Source organism: Gavialis gangeticus, unplaced genomic scaffold, assembly GCF_001723915.1.
Source record: "Gavialis gangeticus isolate Ggan-Ray unplaced genomic scaffold, GavGan_comp1, whole genome shotgun sequence".
NCBI classification, from domain to species: Eukaryota; Metazoa; Chordata; order Crocodylia; family Gavialidae; genus Gavialis; species Gavialis gangeticus.
The window spans coordinates 121,844,082-121,870,728 of NW_017729022.1; the positions used below are offsets into that span (position 1 = coordinate 121,844,082).

The 26,647-nt window shown below is 38.3% G+C and overlaps 1 protein-coding gene across 2 annotated transcripts in view; it reads left to right on the forward strand.

The window, feature by feature from the left end:
* Positions 1–26,647, forward strand: part of ZC3H6 (zinc finger CCCH-type containing 6) — a 75,123-nt gene that overhangs the window by 12,905 nt on the left and 35,571 nt on the right. The window contains exons 1-4 of one of the 2 annotated variants that reach the window (XM_019516115.1): positions 8,938–9,174; positions 18,694–18,877; positions 22,762–22,884; positions 25,389–25,644. In XM_019516115.1, the coding sequence (XP_019371660.1) occupies positions 9,134–9,174; positions 18,694–18,877; positions 22,762–22,884; positions 25,389–25,644 (604 nt within the window). In that variant the 5' untranslated portion in view covers positions 8,938–9,133. Of the gene's footprint in view, positions 1–8,937; positions 9,175–18,693; positions 18,878–22,761; positions 22,885–25,388; positions 25,645–26,647 lie in introns of those variants that run through there. The other variant, XM_019516116.1, reaches the window with a different exon arrangement.

Consider the following 26,647-nt stretch of genomic DNA (forward strand, 5'->3'; position numbering starts at 1 on the left):
TCTCCCCATGTCCCCCTGGCTATGTGCCCCCTCCCCTGCCACACAAGCCACCCTGGTCTGGGGCAGGCAGTGATTCATCTCAAGCTTTAGCTTCACCCACAGGGAGCTGAGTCGCTGCCTACCCCAGGGTGGTACTCAAATATAAGATGAGGCTTTTTGTTTGTGATGTTGTCTGGGGGGAAAAAACTGTTTTTGGATTTGAATAAATAAAGTAGTTCTAGCTAGAACACTCAGTGCTTATCTTAGACCTTGCAGTTCTTCCCTATCTGTTGAAATGCAGTACAGGCATACCTTGTTTTATTGTGCTTCGCTTTATTGTGCTTCGCAGATATTGCGTTTTTTACAAATTGAAGGTTTGTGGCAACCCTGCATCGAGCAAGTCTATTGGCGCCATTTTTCCATCGGCACCATTTTGATGGTTAGCATTTTTTAGCAATAAATATTAATTAAGGTATGTACATTGTTTTTTTAGACATAATGCTATTGCACACTTAATAGACTACAGTATAGTGTAAACATAACTTTTATATGCACTGGGAAACCAGAAAATTTGTGTGACTCACTTTATTGCGATATTCGCTTTATTGCGGTGGTCTGGAACCGAACCCGCAATATCTCCAAGGTATGCCTGTACCTGAATTCTGACCTCAAATTGATTAAGAGACACTGCCAGCATTATGCCTGTTGTATTAAAGCCCATGAAGTGTTACATACATGAGAAAACGAGGTAATATTGACATTTTGTACTTGTGGGATGGTAGACGTGCATTTGAAATGTTTCTACTGTAGAATTACAAGGGATCTTATATGAAGTTTCTAAATTTGCAAGTGTTTTTAGTGACAGTAAAGTTGTGAACATAGCAGTTGTGAATGTGAATTTTGGCTTATTTTATGATTAACTTGGGTCTCTTATTGGTTGTAGATGGATTTTACAAGCTGTTGTTTCAAAATCAGCAAAAAATGTAGGGTGTTTTTATGCAGAATGGATATTAGAAAAAGTTTAACGGTTGACTTGAACCTTTCAGTTGCTACTGTAGGATATGCTTACCTGATGAATTTAATACTCCTTTTCATCAGCCCTTGTCCCAGTGACACTTGTGTAGGTCTTATGAATTTTGCTCAGTGACCTGTTCGTTATCTATAACAATTATTTTTCTACTGGGCTTTTGGGTCACTTAGATATTCATCTTCTCCATTCAAGGTTCCAGGCCAGTTTAGTACTTTTTATATCTGTACAGTTTTAGAAACCACAATTTCTTATTGCACAAAAACTTCCATGCTATAAATTCTAAAGTATATAAAACGTGCACGTTCAAGCACTTCCATAAATAGAAACCTTATTTTATTCTCAGTTGAAATAACAGAGAATAGGGACTTCTAATTTAGGAAAGAAAGAATTCAGTTTTGTGAAATGGTCATATACCAATATTACTATTCATTAGGTTTTTTAAGTTTTTAAAGTCATTTAATTGCTGGACATGTAGGAGTTGTGTCCATATACTGTGAAAGGGTCAAGCAAAACTAACAGCAAACCCATTGCTATAAGACTTGCAGTCTTGTTATTTTTTTTTTCTTTTTCTACTACACTTCTATATAAGAGAGAAGTTGAAGGTGGAGGTCTGGAACTTGTTAATTTGTGTGTTCTATAAATCTTTTCTAGTCTTATCAATAGTTTGCTGAAACATTAACAAGTAAGTTTCTCTTTAAGGTTTTTTATAATTATTAAAGTTGTATGGATCAGCACCCTATTTTAAAACAAAATCTTTGTTTAATATTTTTGAACAAGGCCATTCCTTTGCTCTAAACTAAGCCTAGTCAAAAGAGAAAGCAAAGAGCACTATATATAAATGGCGTGCCCTCTAATGTGACAAAGTAAGGGATCCTAATATACTCCATTAGGGAGACTAGGAAAATGTTAACATTCGCACAGGATAACTTTTTAGTATTATCAGTCTTTTTGAAGGACTTCTTTTCATTGCAGTGCAGAACCAACTTTGTTTCAGTGGCCTCTATACATTCCCATTCTTGGGGATTCGCTGTGCTTGACTATATGCAGTGGACTGGTGGACCCTTCCAAGAACAGTGTCTGCTGGGATGCTCTTGCTTCTGTTACCACCTTTTCTACTACATGTGTACAACAGAGAGAACATTTGAAGGGCTGGGCTATAAAAAGAAGAGTAATCAACTGACCACCTGTTTTTGACCTGTAGTAGCAGATCACCCAGATGTTTTAGTCAGGTTCTGGGACCTTGAGTCTTCAGAAAGGATCATTTTCAGCTGCCATACTTTATTTTAGGTGTTATTTAGTTCAGGGAAACTGAAAAGCATTATTGACATTTTCGTTTCCAGATTTTGAGATTGCAAGAGGACATTAATTTTGCCAGAGATTATGAAGCAATACAAGTACTACAAGAACATTCAAACATTAAGGTCCTTTCTAGACCTCTCTTAAGGTGAAAATAGCATAGGTCAGGTAATTACTTACCAACACCTGAGTGGATTTGACATGGTATAATAATAAAGACACCTCTTCCTGTGTGATGCATACAACTAGCCTGAAAGCTGTTTCAATGGCCTGCTTTAGTTATATTTCCATGTTTGAAATGTGTAGAGCTGTACTTGAAGATCAGTTCTTACTTTTGCAAAACATGTTCCTTAGATTTGCCATTTCGATTAGATATAGAATTCAGGAAAGTAACCTTATGTTCTACATTTAACTAATCCACTTCTTCCCTCCATAGGTAGGAATGTGTACTGCTTGTCTGATGCCCCAAGAGTGGAAGTATGTAGAGGTCACTTAAAAAAGAAATGAAGGTTACTTGTAACCAGATTTCTTCAGGGTGGCATCTGTACATTGCCACTCCCCATCCATCTTTCCTTTTTCTGTGGTGTGTTCAAGTGTCAGCTTTGACTCTAAGGCACCTGGCGCATCAGGTGCCCTTTACAGCATCAATTACAAACAGTTGGACTTGTGAGAGGAGTGGCAGTGATTGTGAGCATACTCCAGTGGGCACTTTCATAAAAAGATTCTCTTAGTCCAAGTTATATTACCATTGCATGCATGAAAGAAAAGGGCATTGCATGCAAGTCATTTCTGAGAACATCAGTTACAGGTGAGTAACCATCATTTTCTATTTCATACACTAAAAGTTTCTGTGGCAAAGCTTGAGTGTAGCAGGTCACATTCTGATTCTTCCGTCTTATTTACATCTGCTCGTTCTTTTCTGTGTTGCAAAGAAATTGGGGATATAGAACCAAACCAACTACTTTTCAGTGGGCAAGTCTATACAAGATGCTACTGCACAGTCATTACTGTTTATTTATTTAGGGCTTGTATTAGCAAGTTACTGGAGTTACTGCACAGTAGCGCCGGCAAATGTCTTTTAAGTGATGCTACTGTGCAGTAGCCTAATAATACTGCTCAGTAGCATATTAGCACCATCCATGCTGGGATGCACTGCTGCATAATAGGGCTGTGCGAAGCTTCAGTCCCTGGTTCGATTAGGCAGAGATATGGCTCAATTTGATGGCCAAATCTCCAAATCCAAATTGAATCAGGAGACCCTTTAATCCCTCCAAATTGAATTGGATCCCTTCAAATAGATTCAGAGAGATTCAGCAATTTAGACATGGGCACAGCTTTAAATGGTTTTTGTATATACCTCAAGGTACCAGGGGGTGTACCTGCAGTGGTGGGGCAGACCGAGCATCCCACAGGAATGCGGGGGGGTCCCCAGCATGCTCAGCAGCAGATCTGGAAGTGGACCAGAAGCGCTTCCGGGTCTGCCAGGGGGCGCGCTGGCATGTCCCTATGTGCTCCCCAGGCTCAGCAACTGGGAGCACGGGGGAGCCCCCCGCACGCTCCCTGGTAGACCGGAAGTACTTCTGGTTCACTTCCGGGTTCACTGCCAACCACATGGGGCGGGACTGCGCTCCTGTGGGACACTTCGTCTGCCCCAGCATTGCAGTATTCACGAGCTGCATCTGGTACCTTGAGGTATGCAGAAAAAAATATTTAAAGCTGTGTCTGTGGCCAAATCGCTGATTCTCCGAATCAACATCAATTCTTCAGATTCAGATTTGGCTGAATCGTATCGGGGACATGATCCGAATCAACAAATCAAATCACTGTCCCTGATTTGGGCCAAATCTAAATCGAATATGACCCATTTCACACACCCCTACTGCATAGTATTATTTGGCTACTGTGCTGTCAGTGTCTCGTGTAGTGCGCAGCTAATTTTGCCCAGCTGAGATTCTTGACAGATTGTTCCATTTTAATTATCTTTAGGATGGTTTCTGGCATCTACTGTCACTGCACACTATATCCATAATAGTTCTACTTAAAAAGAGGGCAAAATTGAAAATGTTAACCTGTTTTTTCTAAAGTTTGCTGCTGGGCAAAGGGTTTTTCTTCCTTTATTTAGATACCTCAGCAAAGATTCTCTTGAGTAAGACAGGCTGTAAAAATCGTGGACAAGGGAGACAAAATTGAAATGTATGTTACAATTAAAAAGTTACTATTTAGCTAGTAGAAACTACAGTGTTTCCCTGTTCCTGGATTATGATTTTAAAGTGGCTTTTGAGACCTAAACAGTGCTTTGTGAGGTCTTACACTGGCACAGTTCTTATTCAGACATATTTTGAGTATTTTTGCTTTACTGTAATCAAAGAAGTGCTTAACTCCAGACTTTTCACGAAGGTAAAGCACCACTGTGCTGGCTCTTAAATGAATGGCAGCCTAGGCTAAGAACCATCTGAGGTTGAAAAGAGGGACCTCATAATTTCAAGGCCAACCTTAAAAAAAAAGTGTGCAAGTACTTTGTCCAGTCTACCCCATCATCTCTGGTTAGACTTGGCCCTTTCTCCATACAGAATGAAAATTAAGTCTCTGAATTGCACAACTTGGCAACAACAGTAGTTGCATCAGTGGGCTTTTACCCTCTTAGAAGAAAAGCCAAGTCTTCATAAAGAGACTTGGAAATGTAGCTCTTTTTTCAAAGGCTAACTTATTTTTCACTCTTATTTCAATACTCCACAGAAACTTAAACTGATGGTTGTTTGGTCTCCTGGGAAAAACAGTATGTGATGAGTTTGCTTAACCTTCATAAGTGCAGAGATCTCTTTCTCCAAATTTTGATCTTCCAGATTTCTTTTTTCTTCATTGAAATTGATGAACAATTTACCCAAGACAGGAAAAAAAAGCATGCATCCTATTTAGTTCATCTTTTTAAAAATTACATAAAGAAATCTGTTAATGTAATCTAGCAAACTTGATAGTGGTTCATCTCTTTTAATTAAATGTTTTCTGCAGCAGAAGATAAAATCCAGCAAGCACCCAATACTAAAAGAAAGAAAAGAACAGCATAAGTAGTAGCATAGCTCAAACTCTGCATTAGAGAGTTTTTACAGGAGTTCTTAAAATGTTGGTATCATATGTATTTGACATCTTGCAATCAGGGTGGGGTTTTTTGGCTTTTGAAAAAAGATATAAAGAGATTAGGCAGCAAGTAGTGGTTAACATGTATCCTAATTATCTTCCCATAGTATTTCAGCATCATGTCACAGGTCATCTGGTGCATAATCATTGTAAGGAAGAGTAACTGAAAGAGAAGAGAAGGTATAAAAAGTAAGAAAGTTGTCAAAATTAAGTAGGATTCACCTTTATAGATCACGAAAGCCCTTTGTCTCCTGTGCTTTAAACATTTCAAGGAGTTAGAGTCTGAACAAGTCTCTGGTGATTTTACACCGTCTGATAAAAAATAGAGGATAAGGATCTTTTTTCAAACAGGTTACTGAGAACAGTTCTTTTACCAATATGGATATTGTACAGGGCACTCAGTGTTAGAAAATTGCCCCTTTTCTGGGGAGAAGAGTGTTCTTCCCTGATACAAGATTCTCAGCATTCAGATGAACTGGTTAAGATCAACTGTTTTTGTTACCACATAGTAATTAAACTTATAGGATTGATATCCAGGAACACAGCAGATCTGGTTGTTACCTAAAGTCATGACGTGGATAGGTTCTACCCTGTCTCTTCTGGTACTTGAGAGAGAAAGACGGACCTATTTAATTATCTAGCAATTTGATATGTGCATAATTGTCATAGAAATCTACAGAGCGGTTGCCTGGTTTTCCATTCATTCAATACAGCACTTTTTTCTTGACTTGAGATGCACATCTGATGCTCTGTTAGTGATGGCAGTAATATAGTCTGTTTATTCAACATTTTTCTGATTTTCTTCCTGGAGTTGTACTGGTCATTAGTCTTCCAGAATGGTTAACATTTAAAAGCCACCTTGAAGAAGAAATATGTTATTTACTCGAAATTATAATACTTATTTTACTGTTATCTTTTCATTATTTCCACTTACTGTTCACATTTCCTCTTTGTCTTGGAGTTTATTTCTTATAAGACTGGGATTTAGTGGGAAAACACTGAAGCAACTGGGGATGGTGGAACTTCTCATCACTTTGGTGGCTTTGAATTTTGGGGGTGGTAAATGAAATCACTTACATGATGCCAGGACACAGTTTTCCTACAAGGATTCTGACACCCTGGAAATCCTTTGTCCCTTTCTAACTGAAGAACATACTAATACTTTTTTTCTAATTTCAAGGAGCATATATGCACCTCTCAAAAAGCACCTTCTAAAATCTTCCTTTTAACTTAGTTTGAAATGAGTTCTCCAATTTCCTTTTCTTGATTAGGAAGCATAGATGTTATTTTTGTTTTTGTCATGATCAACAGCTGATTCTCTTTGTTTCTTTATGTATTTGATTTATGTGCCACTCTTCCCAACAAAGGCCCAGGGCTACTGATAACAACAGGACAGAATAACTTACAGAGCAGAAGAACAAGAGAACAAAATAACTTCAAAGTGAACTAGCTTATCAGCATAAAACAGAGAACCTTCTAAACAATAACTTAGCGTAGCTTTGTTTGTTAAACACCTGCACAAATAGGAATGCCTTATAGCTTTTGTGAAAGATGTCCAGGCTTAGGCTGTATCTAGCAGGCCTCAAGAGGGAAAGAGTTCCAGAGCTGAGGAGCAACAGTTGAGAATGGCCTCCCAAGTGTTTTTGCCAGGTGGATGTGGCATATTGGTGGTACTTGCAGAAGGTTACTTGGCTGAGCTTAGGGATCACAGTGGGGCATAAGGGAGAAGATGGTCCCTTTGGTATGTAGGGCGGAAACCATTTAGGGTCTTTTCTGTCAAAATCAGCACTTTGAATCGCACCTGGAAAACTATTAGGAGCCATAGGACACTGGAGTTATGTACTTCTGGTGATCTATCCATGCCAGAAAGTGGGCTGCAGTATTCTGCAGCAGCTGCAGCTTCCAGACAGTTTTTAAGGGCAGCCTGACATAGAACACAATGCAGTAGTCTAACCTTGAAGTTATGAAGGCATGGATTGTTTCCACTGCTCCCGTGGTTTTTGATCTAGATTTGAACAAGACAATTTCAGAAGTAGCATGATCATTTTAACTTATAACCAGTAATATTGTTGCATTTATTCTTTTTGCATTTGTAATGTATTTAGATTTTAGATATGCTAGGCAGCTAAAAGAGTTTTCCCCATATTGCTTTACAGACTAAGGGTCTTTTTTATTTCTCTTTAATAGCTATCAAACCCCATTATAATTAACTATCTATATCTGCTGTTTCTGACACAGTTAACAACTATATATCTCAAATCATGAGGTTTTTTCATTAAAAGATTGTCGTACAATGTGAATTGTTTGAAATGACTGACGATTTTATCTTAAGACAACACAAGTTGCGTTCCAGGGGTGTTTTAACATTGTGTCCCAAACCATCCTTAGTCTAAGCGAGGTAAAATGTCAAAACATCCCTGGAATGCAGCCTGTGTTGTTTTAAGATAAAATTGTCAGTCATTTCAAACGATTCAAACTGTGTGAAAAAACAGTGGTTTGGATTGCAGTGGTTTGGACACATCATAAGAAAGCTGGACACCCTTGCCAGCACCATAATGCGGGGCATAGTGAAGGGAAAGAGAAAAAGAGGTAGACTCAAGAAGGGCTGGGGAACCAATATTAAGGACTGAACAGGGCTTCAACTGATGGGAGTGCACAAAGCTAGCCAAACACAGGACGGAGTGGAGGAGGGTTGTTACAGCATGTAAGCTGCCCCAGCAGTCACAGCGCCCTCGGGACTGACTTGACTTGACTTCTTACTAAGGATGTAAGAAAGTCAGAGAGGTTCATTTGCTTTCATAAGGAAGAAGAAAGCTTCAAAACATTCTTATGCCCAGTGGATTAAAGCAGCGGTCCCATCCTTTGCTGGCCCTTGGACAGTTATACTGAGCAAGGAGTGTACCTCAGGCTACATCATGCTTTCCTCTCCCCATCAATTTCCTTTTTAACTTTTTAATTTCTTGTGGCTGTGAAAAGCATTGGATTGTCTTACAGGTAACATACTGCCTACAAGCTATGGGTTGGGGACCATTGGATCAAAGAGTACATTATAGATAAGATGAGCATCTTTGTTGTGAAAGAGGGATTTTGCTAAGGAGAAGCCTCCTTCCAGAGCTAATTGAAATACGAGTAAACAAACCTTTTAAGATTTGACAGTTTGATTTATACAGTTATAATTCTGAAATAACAACTTTAGTGGGGGGGGGGCACTCCAAATTAGCTTGAGGGGAGAAGAACACAATAGGTGGGAGTGAAGGAAGTGGCTTGGTTCTAACTCTATAAATGCAAATCTGTGTAGCAGATGCAAAGGAAGCAGGAGGCAACAGAAATCCCTGCATATAGCCAGCTGCAGGAGGAGTTTGCATGTGTAGGGGTGAGGTTGATACAGTGACCTGTAAACTAAAACCTCTTTGATCCCAATGCATTCAGCTCAGCTGTAAAATCCTTGGGATTTGCTTTTCTGAAAGCCATCAATGAATGCCCTTGTCCAAGCAGTATGTAGCCTTGCTGAATGGAAAACAGAGGAACTAGGAAGCCAGAGAGTGCCAGAGAAACCAAAGAGAAAGGAATTCAAGTAAAGAAGAAAACAGGAGAGACAGTTGGAAGGATAGTTGGATGTGGACAATTCTACTACTGTCCAGATTAACAACAACTACTATAGCCTGACTGCCTTTTTTGCCATAACATTTTCAAATGGGCTGTACGCATCTTCTAAGAATTGACCTGTTTTCCAGGTGTCCATCTTCTTTTGTTCTAACGCCAAAAGAAATTATGTTTACATTCTCTGCTTCTGTTTCTTACAACTATTCTACTCTTTCAGAGAATACTGGGTTTTAGGAAAGCATGACTGACTGAATATCGGTTTGCTGCATGTTATTTTAATTAGCTTAATTGTGCTATAATGTTGTTCTGGTTGTGCTATACGCTTCTTGAATGGAATATTAGGATAGACTTGTATTTATGTGTGAATTTTCTGTGTTATAGTGCATGCTTTAACATTTTAAACAGTAGACAGTATGGTTAAGTAATGAAAACAGAATTGTTAATATGTAATATATATGCAGTGTTATGTTGCTGGAAATATAATTGTTGCATTTCCTGATATTTGATGATTAATTGTAATTTTAAAGTTGTAGTAGTAAATTCTGTCTGCCCAATATTGGCATTAAATGTTTCCAGTTAGACTTTGACAAACATACTTCACTAAGGCAAATTGGATAGTATAGTAACTTCTTCTCTTTGGATTACTGGTGTTACAGCCCATCTGTTTCGTTTGATATGGGTTGAATATTTTTAGTGCAGAAGTGTTCGTGAAACTTGCTAGAATTTGTAGTTATAAAAATGTTGTGGAGATTCTGGAATTGTTGAGTTTAAATTGTAGTTTTCTTTTGTCGCTGATATTTAATAAATGCTTTTGTTTCGTTTTGGGGGGGAAATGATTTTTCTGTGTTTTCAAGAAAAGACTTATTTTCCTCATTTATAGTACTCTACTGGTAATTTTTCTCTCTCCTTTTTAAAGTCTGTATGGAATAGGATGGCATAAACTTGCTCATTTTTGCTAAAATGTAAGTAATGATTTGGGCATAAAATATTGCTTACCCTTAACCAAGCTCTTATCCTTGAATTTTCAGTATGATTGCCAAAACACTTTTATAAATTAATTTTATTTGTTTTTTTCCTGAATGTACAATATCAATAGAAAAGGCAGACAAAACCACAATTAACTAAAATGGCACATGCAGCTTTTAACTAACTACATTTTTTTATCATTTTGTTTAAAAAAACTAGAAGTCTTGTATTATGGAACAGGTGATTTCAATATAGAGTGCTTTCTGTTTAATGTTGTAAATTGTAGGATCATATCTCATTTCTTCTGAGACACCGAGGGAACTAATATGGTACTGTATACATTAGTCTTGACAGATTTTCCATAGTAAGGCTGGTGGCTGAGTTACTGTCCTGAAAGATAGTTGCTTTGTCCTCGTGGAGGATTTCAGAGAAAATATGGTAGCCTGAACTTCCACTTTCCCCAGTCTTTTGCTTGAGGAGAAGAAGTTCTGTGTCTTTTGCTTATATAGTAAGATTTCTGTTACAAACATCTACTGGTCTGGACACTGCACATGGATTAGATCTATCAATTTCACTTCAGTGGAGGAAATTTAGGCTTCCTCCCTTTTCCATCCTTTTGATTCAGAAGTCTCTGCTGGATTAGTGAAGCACCACATTCCAACATTTCTTTATTCTGTCTCCATCTGAGAGCAGCTTAAGACTTATTGCTCTCAACCACAAACCACTGTCATTTGTGAGAGTTTTTTCTCGCAGCCTGCTGGCACTTCAGATAATACATATTTTCAGTAATCAGAACCTGTTGGTCTTCCTTTTAGAGAAGCCTGAGGATCCTGTGTGCTGAATCTTCATTCCTTCTGGTTCCCTTCCTCAGAATGTGTCTCACAGTGACCTAGCTCTGCCTGCCTTTTTAGCACACCTTAACTGGCCTTCCTGAACAATGCAGCAGAGCGGTCTAGCCCATACCGCCAGCCTGCCTGTGCCAGCAGACCATCCAAATAGCTGGAATCCACAGGAAAAGGTAAGCCCAAAATTTCCCTCCTTCCTTCTTCCATTCTTCACATGTATGCCAGAGGAACAAGAGTCAGCTGTCTTATTTTGTCTGCCAGCAATTCTCTGCTATGTAGCAGGAAGTAGGGTAGGAGCTCAAGCTACCAGCCAGCCAGCGGGTAGAAATTTCAGTGGCTGAAAATTCAGTCCAAGGGGGAAGAAATACCCTAAATGTGGCACAGCAATAAAACCATTATTACCTATGTATTCCTATCTGCAATGCAGTACATTTTAGAATGAGGGAAGGTTCTCTTTCACTAGCGTTTCCACTCAGCTCTTTTAGTCTTGCAATTTCAGCCTGTTTTGGCGAATGTTGTTCTTATCAGTGACCGCAGGCTGACATCCACATATACCTGTAGGAAGTGTTGGTGGTTTCCATGCTCTGTAGGGCTTTTGAGCCTTGAGGTGATAATATCTGTTTAGAATTTGGTATCAGATTCCTGTCTGGATTACTACTTGGAAGATTATCAACATTCTCTTCTTGCAGTCTGTTCTACCGTTGGAGTTTCTGCCAAATCACATGAAAAGTCAGAAATATTCTAAGGGAAACTTAGGTCAGAAGGCCTGAAACCAATCTAATTTCATAGAGAAATTACTCTAAATTTGAGAACAACCAAAGAAGGAAATATATCAACTGTTTATCTCATCACAGTGTGTTTGCTACTGTACTGTTTTATTTTGAAAAGTAATAATGAAAAGTTACTAATAAACATTTCTGTATTTTGGTTGATCTAGTTCAGGTTCAGAGAGGATCAAGTACTTTATCCTTTCAATATTTTCCTTTCTTTATTATCTGGCCTGCTATGAGTTCCAGAAGATTTTAAGGCTAAAGCATTATGAATCAGTGGTTCTAAATGAATATGAAAGAAAAGTTTATACATAATACTTTTCAAATAAGGTAAATAGTTTGATTGAGGGTGGGGGGGTAGGGGGTGCTGGCTACAATTGTAAATGGCTTGCATCGTCTCTTCAGAATTACCTTGGTCCAGAGTACACCAGGAAGAAAATGAATTTTAAGATCCCTGGAACATGTACCATCTTTATCTTTGTTACATTATTGATACCCTTTTTGATGCATCTAGTTTATTTTGGAGGATCAGAGAAATCTTTCTCAGGGTTTAACCCTGGCTGATCTGCCTGCTCATTCTCTATGAAACTTTTAAATCAGTGTTGAAAAAACCTTGTCACAAAAAATAGCGTAGTTTCTTATGGAACTTAAAGTAATTTCTGCTGTTTTATTCTAACCTCTGTCTTTCAGAGCACAAGTTTCCTCTTCAGCCCAAACATAAATAAAATAATAATGTAATTTGGTCCAATTAGGTCACCTTAAAACTTAGGATAAACTAACTAAATAAATAAAGCTTAGGATAAACTTTATTTTCGTATCCTAGACTGCTTCCATTAGATACATTCTAAGTGTAACACAAAAAAGATTTAAAGAGATTTTTCTCTTCTTTCGTAATATGCTCATGAAATTTCAGGACTCATGTATATGATAAGAACTTGACATAGAAGCCAAAAGCCAAGAAACGTTCTCAGAGTGTCACCCAGATACTTCTTGTTTACATTGTTTCTAGTCTCTGTGAAAGTAGATGGTTCTTATTTGGGCTCTATTGGTAGTAAAGGGATGATTCAGAATGGGAAATATTCCATTACTAACTCAAGAAATACCCTCACTTTTGCTTGTTCTCAAGGTAATATAGTGCTCAAGAACATACTTCCGCCCTCTGTAATGTTACCTGAGCTGATGGAGCTCAGCTGAAATTAGCAATTAGATTGAACTGCAACTGAAAATGTACTTAAAATGAACTTTTTTTATGTTGTCAAATAACTGCTAATAGTGATTCATAATTTTTAAAAGATCTTTATATTGCCACTTCATCTAATCTACCGTAGAGCTCTTCTTAACACAGTTCAACTGAATTTCTATTCTAATTTCTAAAAATTTAGATTTAAACACTTCATTTTCCTATATGTTGTATAGGTAGTCTTCACAGTTCTTGGAATTCAGACTCTGTTGATACTGTGTACATAAAAATCCTGTGTAGTATTTTTCAGTTTTTCCTTTCAAGAAAATAACTCTAATTTATCTGAGACTGATATTGCCTCCGAATGGTCTGCAATGCTATTGGATCCCTCCTTCATAAAATTCCCACAACTGTTTTATTCCATGTCAGAAGCCAAAAAGGCTTACATAAAGTGCTAAAAGGAACAAAGAGTGTAAATCTGATCAATAAGGTCTTTGCAGTCCTTTCATTCAGAGATGAAGGACCATCTGTCAGAGTACTAAATGAATAGGTCATGGCAATTCTCAAAGCCAGCTAAATCAGTTATTCCATTCTGGCACAGACAAGCAGGAGTAATACTTGGATATTTTTTCACACATATATATATATATATTCCTCAAGCCATTTTATCTTTCCTTATGATAGGTTTGTAACTAAGAATACCAGAATTGTTTGGCTTGTACTTTTCTTCTGACACTTGCATTCTTAGGCATGGAAGATGGACACCTTTTCCCTTCAGTGCACAGATAGACTCATATTGTCTCTTTTGTCTTATTTGGTAAGTTTAGACTGAACATGACAGTAGTCATGTAAGTACTGTACTGGCTTCATGATAAATTCCAGAAGCTTATAATGATTATGGTTTCTTGTACCTGGAAGTTACTGGTTTCTCTGTTCATTGGCCCCCTCCCTTTATCTTCTCAGTCAGCCTCAGACTCTCATATTCAAAATTTGATTTGTTCAGAGTTTCTTTTGAAATTAAAAAAATATCCTTAGCCAAACTATACAAAATGATTTAGTACTAAGCACCTGAGCCTAAATCTGTTTCAGAAGAGGTTTGTCAGAGGCATTCTCTGAGGAAGATCGGTCTTCCTGTTTATTTCTTTTTGTTTCCTTTTAACTAGTTTCAGTCAGGAGACTTAGCAAATCAAACAGCTGTCAATTAACAAACCAAACTTCAATTCTATATGAAAGATATAGATTTTTAGATGCTTACCAAAATGGTAGAGTTTGATATAAACACTATTATTGTTCATCTTTGTTTTCCCTAGCTTAAAAATCTTTGTAAATGCATCTATCATCACACTTTAAATGCTAAATGTATTTTATAAAATATCTGAAGTAGACCAAAGGGTGATGCTTTTATTTCTCAAAAAGGGGTCTCAAAATAGGCTTGAAGTCTCTTATACATAATTTCTTAATAAATTGTGTCAAACCAGGTATGTCAGATATCCAATATGACCCCTTGCGCAGGTACTAAAATATGCTGTGCTGGATGCTTCTGAAAGTCTTCAGCTGAATTTTATAGTCCACTGAGCTATGGAATCTCTTCACTGTATATAACTGATACTCATTCCTCAAGCTTTGGGACTGCAAGACTAACCATTAAGCAAGAAAATAATATTAAGAATTCTAAAAATAAATGTAATTTTTCCATTTTCATATGGATATTTATATAGTCTTGTATTTTCTCCCTCATAAGAACTGGTACTTCCTGCTTGCTGTTTTCTGTGAACAGTGTCCAGACCAGTGGATGCCCATATGTAAGATACAGATTTTTTCTATGCTTATAATTCCCAGTTTTTATGATGAATGACATCCATTAGTCTTGAGACCTTCCCAAAGAAGCAATATTTTTGCTAAATATATTGCAGATTTTGCACATTTTAAATTATACCAATGTCTACAAAGGGATATTAATGTTTTCTATTTAGCTTGCAGAATTTTCAGATCTTGAAGTAGTGTCCTGGAATTGCGAGGGAGGAAGGGGGGAGTGTGCCAGTAGTAGCAGGAAAAGTACTTAAATGGGCAGGAGAAAGTGTCTTCATTGTAAAGAAATGACCGTGCTTAATCTATGAATAGTGTCAGGATTGCTGGGTGCCATGCATTTTGAGAAATAAGTATTACAGGTAAGGAAACTAATGTTTCATTTTTATTGCAGATGTTACCTGCTTCAACTGCTCTAAGGGTTATATCTTTATTTTCAGTTTTACTTGAGACTGGTATTGAGGTCAAAGTTGTCTCTCTGGTATTTGTGTCTATGTGTAAATATTCTCTAGCAAAAAAGGACTGTGGGTTCTATACATTTGGGGGTGATTTTAAATGAACACTTTAAAGCTGAATTTCAGATTTTACACTTTTTTCCCAGTGTTTTCTGGGTTTTTCCATTTGAGAATTTTTCATTAAACATCTGGTGAATCTGGTGGTGTTGTTATGGTGATACTATCAGATTATATACATGGCTAGCTGTGTTTCATGCACTGTCTTCATGGAAGTCCAAGGTTGTTAGTTTTCCTAACAAGACTCAAGTTCTTCCTCAAATTAAGTCATAGACTTTTGTAGAACATCTAACTGCGTATGTAAAATTATCCCTGTCTGTTGTGCAGTAAGATAGCGTGGTAATGCTCCAGTGCATATGAGCGTCTTGGTCTGAAAATAGTCCTCCCCGTCGTGTTTTGTTTCCTTCCTTATTTTCTTACATTGTAACAGATAAGAAAAACAGGACAAGCAGAGTAACTCTTAAGAACAGGGAAGAATGTTAAAATCAGTAACATTTTAGGAGTGTCCAGCTCCTTTGAATCTTAACTTATAGTGCCATATATCTGGTGAATAGTGAGCAGCTCCCTTACTGTTTGATATTTGTCGTTTTTGTTGGTGAAGGGGAGCAGAGACTGAATAAATTTGATACTAAGGAATATCTGTAATGCCTAGAATGGGATTTAAATTAAAACTGTGGACATTTCAGTGGCAAGTGGTATAAAAATGACTTACCTATAGGATTGTTTAAGTTCACTGATGCTCAGTTTAGTCACTCCATTTAATCCTAGAGCATCTCAAACAATGCAGAAAATTAAATGAGTACAAGGCTTTTCCATTTTCTACTGTAAAACTCCTGCAAGTGTTAACATTTTACTTTAGTAGATCTGTTCCTTTCTGTCTATGTAAATCATTTCCTGCCACTCCAAAATAGGTATGCTGAATTTATGCACAAATTCATGTGCTAAAGATTTAGTATCAATTTATTTACAGTATTAATAGGCAGCTTTCATACTTATTACAGTTAGACTATGAAACAGCTACCTACTGCATTCAATATTGTAAAAGCCTAAAAACAAGCTGCACCAGCTAATCTATATCAGGGGTGGGCAGTTATTTGGACTAGAGAGGCACACCTCTCCCTCTCTTCCCCCTCACTATCACGCCCTCCCTCCCAGGCCTGCTACCAATGCAGAAGCCTGAACCCGCCTGCAGCTGTAGCACCCCCACCAGTGCCTAGAGCACCACCCCAGAAGCTGCCAACTGCATTTGGGCAGTTTTGGACACAGCCAGCAGCTGCTGGGTTCTGACGGGGGGAGGGTGCAGACAGACAGCTAAAGCTGCAGATAGGTAGACTGTCTTCTGGGAAAAAACATGCTACAGCTGTGGGCAGGTTCATGCTTCTACATCCACACTGGTGGCAGCCCTGGCCCAGAGAGAGAGAGAGCGCAAGTGAGCACCTGGCACGCAAGAAGCAGCTCCAGCCACCCAGCACCATGTGACTGCCAGCCATGGGCTGGATCCATTCACTTGGTGAGCACCTGCCAGCAGGCCACCCGAACATATTCTCTCTGAAATCATCTCTAAGTTAACAACCCCTAGGATTTTAAGCAGTTTTCTTAAGCCCCTGGTAAATATTAATTTAATTACACAAAGGGATCTGGCGAATTGTATTCCAGATCCCAGAAATAGCATTCAAGATCTGGCGTGGCAGGGCATGCCATTAGTGCAATCTGGATGAAATTCCTTAGATCCCATCACACGTCTGTCAGGGCTTAGGGAACCTGCACCTGTAATGCAGCTGCACTTGTACCTTGTAAACATACCAACATGTGAAGAGCTCCCTGGTCCTGGGTTCATTGTGTGCTCAGAACTTCAAAAGGTGCTTGGGGAGCTCAGGATTGGGGAAGTCCCTGATCCTGAGCTCCCTACACTGGGACCTTTAAAAGGCACTTTAAACTCTTCTTTAAACTTGGTGGTCCCTGTGCATGGTAAAGCAGTTGAATAGAAGGCACATTAATTGTTTGATAAATGTAACATTTGCTAGGGTTCTAATTTTTACCTCCTTCCCAAACCCTGCACCACAATTTAGTAGGTAAAACCCTGTCGTTTTCCATTACTTCTTTTAATTTATTTCAGAAGATTCAGTTTCCACTACAGATTGTAATTAGATTAATGTTTCTTTTACCACAAGCTAATCAATATGTTACATTTTTGTAAATATTGGAGACTGACACAAGTTCAAAAATGGAGAGGAAAACCCTTCATGAAACCTTCTTTAAAAAGGAACAAAAAAAGGGGGGGGGGGAAGGATGGTTCTGGATGTATAAAGCAGTAGGTTTTTCCACAGCTCTGAGGCAAAAACATACCCTTATTTGTAGCAATAGCAACTGGTCTATTCTGATGTTCAATCAAAGTTGGATGCAATATTTCAGATCTAGTTTCCTACTTCAGTAAAGCCTCTAAGCTTACACGTACTATAACTTCACTGTCTATTTCTGTCAATCTCTACCACATCTTTTGAAATCTTTTTTTTATATATATGATCATAGAAATGCAGGGGCAGATTAAATATGCATTAGGTGGAATTGCTGAGTTGCTAACACATTAATTTTAAAGTTTAGGTTTGTTTTGATGATCACAATGCTCTGTTTTTTTCACCTGGATATAGTTATTGGGACCTGATTTGTAAAATCAGTACCCCTTTGGTTGACTTTTAGCACTGTTAAAAACTAAGCTATTTTCAGAAGATTTTACTTTGGAGATACAGGGCAAGTTCCTATATTCCTTGTTGCTTGAAACAACAGTTTTGTTTGTCTTCAAGTTTGGTTATATAATAATAGCAATCTCAGTTCTGTGATAATTGTTCCTAAAATGAAGCAAATGTATTATTAGAATGTGAATTGCTTTCCATTGATACTCAGAAGGATAGGTATCGCTTCTATATGCTTACTGTACACACTTACCAGTTGCTTAGTTTTCTAAGAGCAGGTCATATCTACACAACATGTGCACCAGTATTAGGGGACCACATGGTACTTCACCAATCTTTAATGCAATTATAAAAGCAATTCTAGCTTATAATTAAAATTAAATTTTAATTCTGTTTCTCATCCAGCTGAAAGTCTTGTTTTGAGTAAAGCTTTTCTGTAAATGGTTTGACCAGTGCTTTATACTGGCTATGAAACAGCTAACATGCCAGTGAACACTAGAAAGTGTAAATGTATTTATAATCAGGTGTGAGAGGACCTATTTCTGTATGTCTGATATAGCCGTATTTATAGCATAGAGAGGACATTATTTGTGACTGGTTTTTAATTTACTGTAGTATTTTTTACTGTTTCTGAACTACTTCAGGATTTTGAATTACAAAGTTAAGACTAATTGATAACCTGCATGCCACTGTTTCTTAAACCGTGGAAGAAAACTCCAGCAACTTTTTGGTTGAATGTTGTTTTGTTGATTAGAGATTGATTGTTGGAAAGATACTTAATAATTTACTTTCTTTTGTCAAGCATTTAAGATGTGTTATACCTTTAATTTTAGAAATTAATGTTTAATGTAAAACATGTTTTACATGTGCTTCCCCTACAGAGAAGATGGCGAACTAGAAGATGGTGAAATTGATGATGCAGGATTTGAAGAAGTTCAGGAAGAACAAGATACAAAAGGGGAGGATAAACAGAAAAATGAAAAAACACACAGGAAATCACGGAAGAAACGCAAAAAAGAAAAGGAAAAGAAAAAATCAAAAAGGAGGAGACGGGATAAACATAAGGTTAGGAAATGCAAACAATATTGGAGCTACTGACTGCAACTTTAAGTTTGACTTTTTTCCTCCAGGACCATATGTTCTGTCACTAATAATGTTGAGAAACTTCTTTGGATGCTATGTGAATGATAAAAAAATATTTGATATTGTATGAATGAATGAAGTTTTTCTGGAGGACCTAACTAACCAAGGTATTTTGCTTAAACATGTTGGGCAGATATCACTTTTGAGAATGCAACGCCACTAATTTCTTTTGCAAGTAATTTATTGATGGCAAAGAAATAATAGATCAGTAATTCTTCTGTCTGTTGTGTATTAAAAGTGATAGTTTCAGAAACTTAATTGCTAATTTTAATAAACACTTTCATTTTTTTTTGCTTTCACTGTACCATGATCATGTTTTAAAAGTTGGTTCTATTTTGAAAAGATTCTACTTGAACTTAACTTTCTCCTGATGAGATAATTTACAAATCTTAAGTAAAAAAGCATGCTCTGTTTGAGTAGGGGGGAATTCATAGATTGCATTTTTTATACAGCTGGTTTCCCCTGTAGTCCAGACTGTATGGGTATTTTACAAAGATCAGGAAAGACACATTCTTAAGTCATAAAAAAATGTAGGTTTCTGAACCAGTAAACATTAACAAAGGTAATTAGGGAAAAATGCAGTTTGAGTTTTCACATTTACTAAAAAAAAATAAACTCAGAGTATTCCCAGTTAATGATATCCTTCTGAGATCGTATAATCAAGAATAGTATACTCCTGTTCTCCACGGCTTCTTCTTATGAACTACTTATGAGTGAAATGAGCTTTAGTCAGATAAACTTGTTGTTTCCTTAGTTTGTAAATTAACTGGAGCTACCTTCATGTATAATTAATACATCAGCTCAGTATCAAGTCAGATATCAGAGCACTAAAAAAAATGCAGATGTCATGTATTCATTATGTTATTATTAGATTAGTTCCTGTTAAGAATTAGCTGAGTTGTAACTTGTTCGGAAACTCTCTCCTTCCTGTTGCTTGTGCTTTTCCATGAATTTTTGGCAGTATGCCAGAACAATATCTGACAAATATTCTAATGAGTTAAGAGTGTTAGCAGCTGAGCAGTAACACCCTCTGTACTGAGAGGAATGTCTGAGAGCTGACAATAGCAGCTGGGGATTGCTGGGAAATTGGACTTGAGCTTCTCCTACATAATTTCCATTGACTGCATATCCTGGACTTGACCCATGGCTCCAGTGTCCCATATCCCTTCAGGGGGTCCCACTAAATACTTTGGTTTTCTTTGTCTCATCCATTATTAGAGTCTCTTCCCCATTCAGTAAAGGACTTACACTTTCCTCTTATAGAATAATTTCTTGTTGTTGTTCGCTTTTATATCCCTTGCTGGTTGTATCTCAGTTTGTTTCTTGATCTGCCTGATTTTTCTCCCTACATGCCCCTGCTATACTTTTATAAGATTATTTGGATTTTGAGGTCTTGTTTCAGGAGACTCAGGCATTGGTCAGTCACTGCAGTTATTTCCATAACCTTAAATAAAAAAAAGATATAATGAGGAATTTATGATGGAATTGTTTGTAACAGAAATTGTTTATTGTTTCAATTATATAAATTTTGAGTTAACTTACTGTAATTATCAGATAAAGATAGCATACTAATGTTCATCTCTAGAGTTTTAACAAAGCAAAATCCATACTGCAGCACAAGCACCAGTGGTGCTAGGCTAATGCCACCATTGCTTCCCCCATCCCCTGCTGCTGGTCTTCATACCTGGGAATTCAGCAGCAGGCCCCACCCCTGCTTGTCCAGGCCCCTCTAGGAGCCCTGCGGACAGAGTGAAATAGTTCTCTTGGCTGGGTCTTTGACACCCATGGTGTACACCAAATGAGGGATACTTCTTCAACAGGAACATTACTAGGTGATAAAGAAACAGGTCTTGGAGACCTCTAGAAATCTTTAGCTATGACAGACATTAGACAGACATTACCTTTACAGTGCTATATATGCAGTGCTACAGTAAGTGAGAGGACAGGCATGCCCCGTGTTCTACAGAAATGGTGGAAACACTACTGAAATTGTTCCATCATGAAACAAGAACTTCTCTGTAGCACAATATGTAACATCTGTTCAGCACACCATAAAAGCTACAGAAGTTCTCTTCATCTGCCAGCATCTCACAGTGCTCCCTTTTTTCCTCACCGTTCCAAGATGCAGTCACTGAGTGCAGCCCCAGAAGAACATAACCTGCACATGCAGCCACCTTCCTCCTCCCCTCTCCCTAGTACTGCAGGCTGCATCTCTGCTCTGCTCACGGTACAAGCCTGGTTCTAGGTCCCTGCTTACTGACAGCCTAGTTCTCGAGAGAGCTGCCCTCGGCCAAGGAGCTCTGTGTATCATTTTGCACCTTGTACCACTACATTTTTCTAGTGCTTCAAAGTGCTGTGGCAATTGTAGTGCTACAGATGCATTTCTCTCTGTGGCCTTTGTAACAGTGCTCTAGCAGTACACGAGGCACTGACAGCCTGGGCTTTTGATCCCAAATGCAGCTGTTTCTCCCCACCCCCTCCCAAACACACTTACTTAACAGGCTTCCAGAGTGGCTAAGAAGACAACAAGGTCCTCATATTAGACACTTTTGCTTGAAGTGGAGGTTCAGCTTAGACCCAAAAATGAGAGAACAGGGCATTGTCTCCCTTCAGAAATCTCTTGCAGTGTAGGAAGCCCTATAAGTAATGCCTCCAACCCTTTTTCTCCATGATGAGTTCAGTTAGTCTAGGATAGGAGATTGAGGAGTTACCCAGGTAACTCCTGGGTATTCCCTTTGGATTCCAGGAGACCCACTTCAGGGCAACAGCTGCAATCCTAGAAAAGGTGGGGTTGTAAATGGACAAGTTCAGACTCTGCTCTACTCTTCCCATGGACAAAGTCTTGCCCCCTGCGCTTTGGAAGAACACTCATTCCCAGAAAGGACCCAGGGAGAACAAGGGATGCCTCTACAAGCCCCACAGCCTGATCTGCAACTAAAATTTGTACAGGGTCCACATTTCTTCCCACTCTTTAATCTGTCCTCCTCCAGTAGGCAGGTGCAGCTTTGACAACATGGTTTCTTGATGAGAAGGATTCATCCTTCACTAAAAAACAAAGCCAGGAAAAGTATATGCTGCTCAGATGGCAAGAGTTCTGAGAATCCATTCTTTGGCACACCTTCCCACCTTGCGAAGTGGATCTGCTGTTGCAGCCCATTTGGCAGCCTCATTAGAGTGCAGCACTCCAGCCTCCTAAAAAAAGTGTTGGGAGAAACTCAAATATTGTACCATTGTAGCTGTGAATGTTTACCCCTCACTTTCTGTCAGAACCAGGAAGGAGATTGGCACAGCAAGATACCATTCTGGGTCCTCTGGGAACAGAGAAGAAGAATGAAATCAATTGATAATTTTAATGGATATGGTTGGCCAGTCTTTCCTATATTTTATATGCTAACTAGCATATGTGCAATGTATTTCAATTTTACTTACCAAATAAGTGCATAATTTGCTTAGCTTTCAACACAATACTGGTTCCAGTGAGTTGCCTGTTGCTTACCTGCACACTAGTGAAATGCATTGACCACTTAAATAAATAGTATCTTTTAGCCTTGTAATCTAATTCTAAGTTATACTCCAGTTAATTAAATGTAAACTGCAACTGTAATTTTGCCACAAGTTACTTTGTAACTAATTGTGCTCCATTAACTGTGCTAGAAACAACAAAGGGGAAAAAGCACTGTTCACTGTTACGCTAGGATAAATGCACAGCCTTTTATTCATAGCCTAAGGGCTATGTACTTAAGTGGGCAACCTGGAGTCCCTTGTATAAGAATACTATGGTAATAATGTTGGGTTTTGTTTTTCAGCATAATTCACCCTCCAGTGATGACAGTTCAGACTACAGTCTTGATTCCGACATTGAACGTACAGAAAGATCACATAAGAAGGGGAGCAGTCTGTACAGAGATTATGATTCTTCATTCCTTCAGGTATAACATATAAAACTATTTTTTTCTCTCTTCCATTTAGTTACAGTTTCTAAGTAATACATTTATTATATGATATTTGTAAATGCATGCAAATCATAATATCCGTTCTGAAAGCTCTCTCTGGAAATGCATTTAGATCTCATTTCTCTTGAGTGATATTTTATTAACAAGTATATCCCATGTTACTAGGGTAGTTTTACTTTACAGTTTAACATTTGATGGCAGGAATTCTACTAGTACAGGCAAATGGGGGAATATTCTCTCCTTTTTTCAGTCAGGTAGGAAAGTACTCATCAGAATGAAAAATACATTTCATTTCTGCTTTTCCCAGTCCATGGAAGAATTATTTTTAAATTCTGGGAAGAACATTATCCCTCTAGTTAATAAGGTAGGTAATGACTGAAGTACAATGACTTTGAAGAAGCCACCAGTGCGGAAGCAGCAACAGCGTGGATGCAGCTTCTGGCTGAGTAGGAGGGAGTTGGGAAAAGTGGTGGCAACATGTGCATAGGCAGAGCCTGCTGACACAGCACAGAAGCCACCTGACTTGCATCAAACTGGAGCCAGGATATTCTATCCTGCAGCTTGAAAAGGTTGCCAGCTGCAGGCTTACATATTAGGAAATGAAAACGTCAGTAACAAAGAATGGGTTTCTTACATATTATTTACATGTTCGTAACTACAGATCCACTCAAGTTTTCATCCTCATTTCTATTACTTCAGTAATTAAGACAGATATTTACATACATGTTTCCTTTTAATTCATTTTTAAAAATGTATTGTTTTTTCTATAATAGACCATAAGCTTTTTTTAAAAAAACCCTTTTGGTGTAGCTGTTAACAAGCACTTTGCTTTTATATTTGTCATTATAAAGTCTGTATCTTGATAAATAAATTTTAAGGTATATAAGCTAATGTAAGTGGAAGTTGATTAATTTCAGGAATTCTTTTGTTATATGGAATTTTTTTCTATAACTTCAGTCTCAATAGAAATATGTCCATTTTTTTTTTAATGGAATAACATTTCCCCCTACAGTGCAGTAAAAACACAGGAGTTGATACAGCAGTTTAAACCAATGTCCAGTTAAGGCATTTTTCAGTCTCTGACAGATTAGTATTGGATGCTTCAAACAGCACTGTACAAAAACACATACCCTACCTGTGAGAGAAACCATTCCCATAACTACTGGAGGCAATGTTCAGCTTGTTCCTGAAATGCAGGGGGTTGATATTCTGATGAATTTTATTCATAAATAAAATACACACATTTTTATTAACAGTTTTCAGGGACCTGAGCAATGTGGAATAGAGTCACACTGAGGCCACCAAGCCCACTTATGTGCCTAATAGATGTAATGGAATCTGGCCCTTTTTGAATGCATCCACTTTACAGAAAGAGAGAGGTTTTTAACTGACATCATGCCACCTTTTCTTCATTTTTTAAAAAGAACTTTCTTATGGGTCCAAAACTGTATTTAGTGAATGTGTCTACACATGCATTTGATCTGGGAGCACTTTACTCATAAGTAAACTCTCCGGGGCATGCAGCTACACGAGCAGTCTCTTAGGAGCCCCTGCTGGCCCTACACTGGGCCCATGCAGGAGCTAGAGGGAGCTCTAGGCTCCCCCTGGGTGCTAGCCCAAGTGCTGGCAGGGAGCACAGGGCCAGGAGACAACTGTCTTCTGGCAGGGCCTGGCTGGTGCTGGTGCTGGGACAATATCCCCCTGCCACAGGAGCAGGGAGCTCCTGATCAGGCTTAGGGGACCTGGAAAGAGCTGCAGGGAAGGTGCAAGTTCCAACCCCCTGCACCAATCCACCAGTGGGGCAGCCAGCAGTGAGCCCCTGACTGGGAGATGAGGCTTTCCCAGCACTGACCCCGCAACCATGGAGCTGGTGCTGGGATATAAAGATCTCCCAGCCCAGGCCCTATGATCACGGAACAGGGGCTGGGAGCTCCCTGCTGCCAGGGCAGGGGGACATTGGAGCACATTTGCTCCCAGCCAGGGGATTACATCCGTGCTACTGTGCAGTTATTAATCTCAAGCAAATATGCTACTTGCATTTGCAGGTAGCAGATTTACTCACGATTAGAGCCAGTTACTGCGCAGTAAGCATCTGCACATGTAGATGCAGAGGCTTACTGCTTAGTAATTAGCTGTACTGCACAATAGAGCATCTTCTGTAAATGCATCCAGTATGTATAGTTCTAGAATACTAACGCTTTGAAGGCCAGTGTTTTGGAGAGTTTTCTGTTCTCTTTTGTTGCACTGTGACACCATTAGAAATCTTTAATACAGGACATGTAATTGTGAATAAACAAACTGAACTTTTCAACAATGATACTTGTTTATGCAAATCAAGGAAACAACTTTGAAATAGTTAAGCACTTGAAGCGGAAGTGATAATTTAAAAGTAATTGTTTTCTAAAGTGTGTGGGGATTGTGTGTGTGTATGTATCTATATATATATGTAATTTGCATTTAATGGACACTCTTTCCTGCAGCATGGACATTTATCAGGAAATTACATGCCTGCACAAAAGACACAACATAGTAAAAAATTAAAAAGTAAGGAGTATGATGAATATGGCAACTACAGCGATGAAAATTTTGGTAGCTATAATGAGGAAGAAAAGTTGGAAGATTTTGCTGATCAGTTGAAACAATACAGACAAGCTAAAGAAACCTCAAATACTGATTTAGGAGCTCCATTTCCTAAAGAACCAGTGAAAAAGCAGGGAATGAAAGGAATTCAAAAAGGTAAGGTAGTTTGTTTTCTTTGATTACTATATTAGTCCTTTTCAGGCACATGTTAAATGGGAAGATGTCATTCTAATGGTTAAAAAGCATTTTAAACTTGGAATCTCACTCCTGGTAATTAAATGCTGAGCTCTGCCAGTAGCACTATTCTTGCATACAACTAGGAAACTCATTACATTTTGTGCTATATCATCAGAGTTAAAATTACGTGGTTACAGAGCAGTGCTGCATAACCAGGGTGAAGGTCCATGCCATTTCTTAAGTAGTATAAATTAAAAATATTTGACAACTGTTGTGAATTGTTTAACTATTTAAGGAGTAATACTGCTACAGAATAACTTTGCATGTGATGTATTGTATGAAACCAGTCATGAGTGGAGCTGAGTGAGATCTATTGTAAATATCCAAATTTGAAAATGCATTTTGATTTAGGGTTAGAGTTTTAAAGGTACTTACCTAAAGTCTCATGTTCAGAAGAATCGTATACTGTGACATTTTCTAAGTGGTTTGAAGTCCCTCAGATCCATCTGGACTGTTCCTGGCTGGTTTTGAGAACCTGGCACCTTGGATTGTTTATTTTTATAGGTGACACCATAGTCCCCTGTTCCTCCAGGATCTACCAGTTCAGCACTCATAAATCTGATCACCTGTTGCAGGCTTCTCTTGTTTTCAGATGCTTAGTCTCATGTGAACACTTAAAGATTTTGTCTGCCAGTGGTCACTTCCCATGTCAGTAAGAAAAGTTGTCTAAGCTGTAGGCATTCCTTTGATAGGTGTTCCCCTGATTAAATCAATAGAATTCATATATTTAAAGGCTGGGGTTTTGAAGATTACTTCAAGTGGACCTTTTTGGTTTCAAAGCCCTTCAGTTCGGCCAACTGTTGCCAACTGAGGTACCCAAGTCTCAAGACCATCCTCAACACAGAAACCTTGGAAATCCATTCTTAGGTTCAGGCTGAGATAGCTCTCTTATCTATTGAGCTATATTCAGAATCATACTACT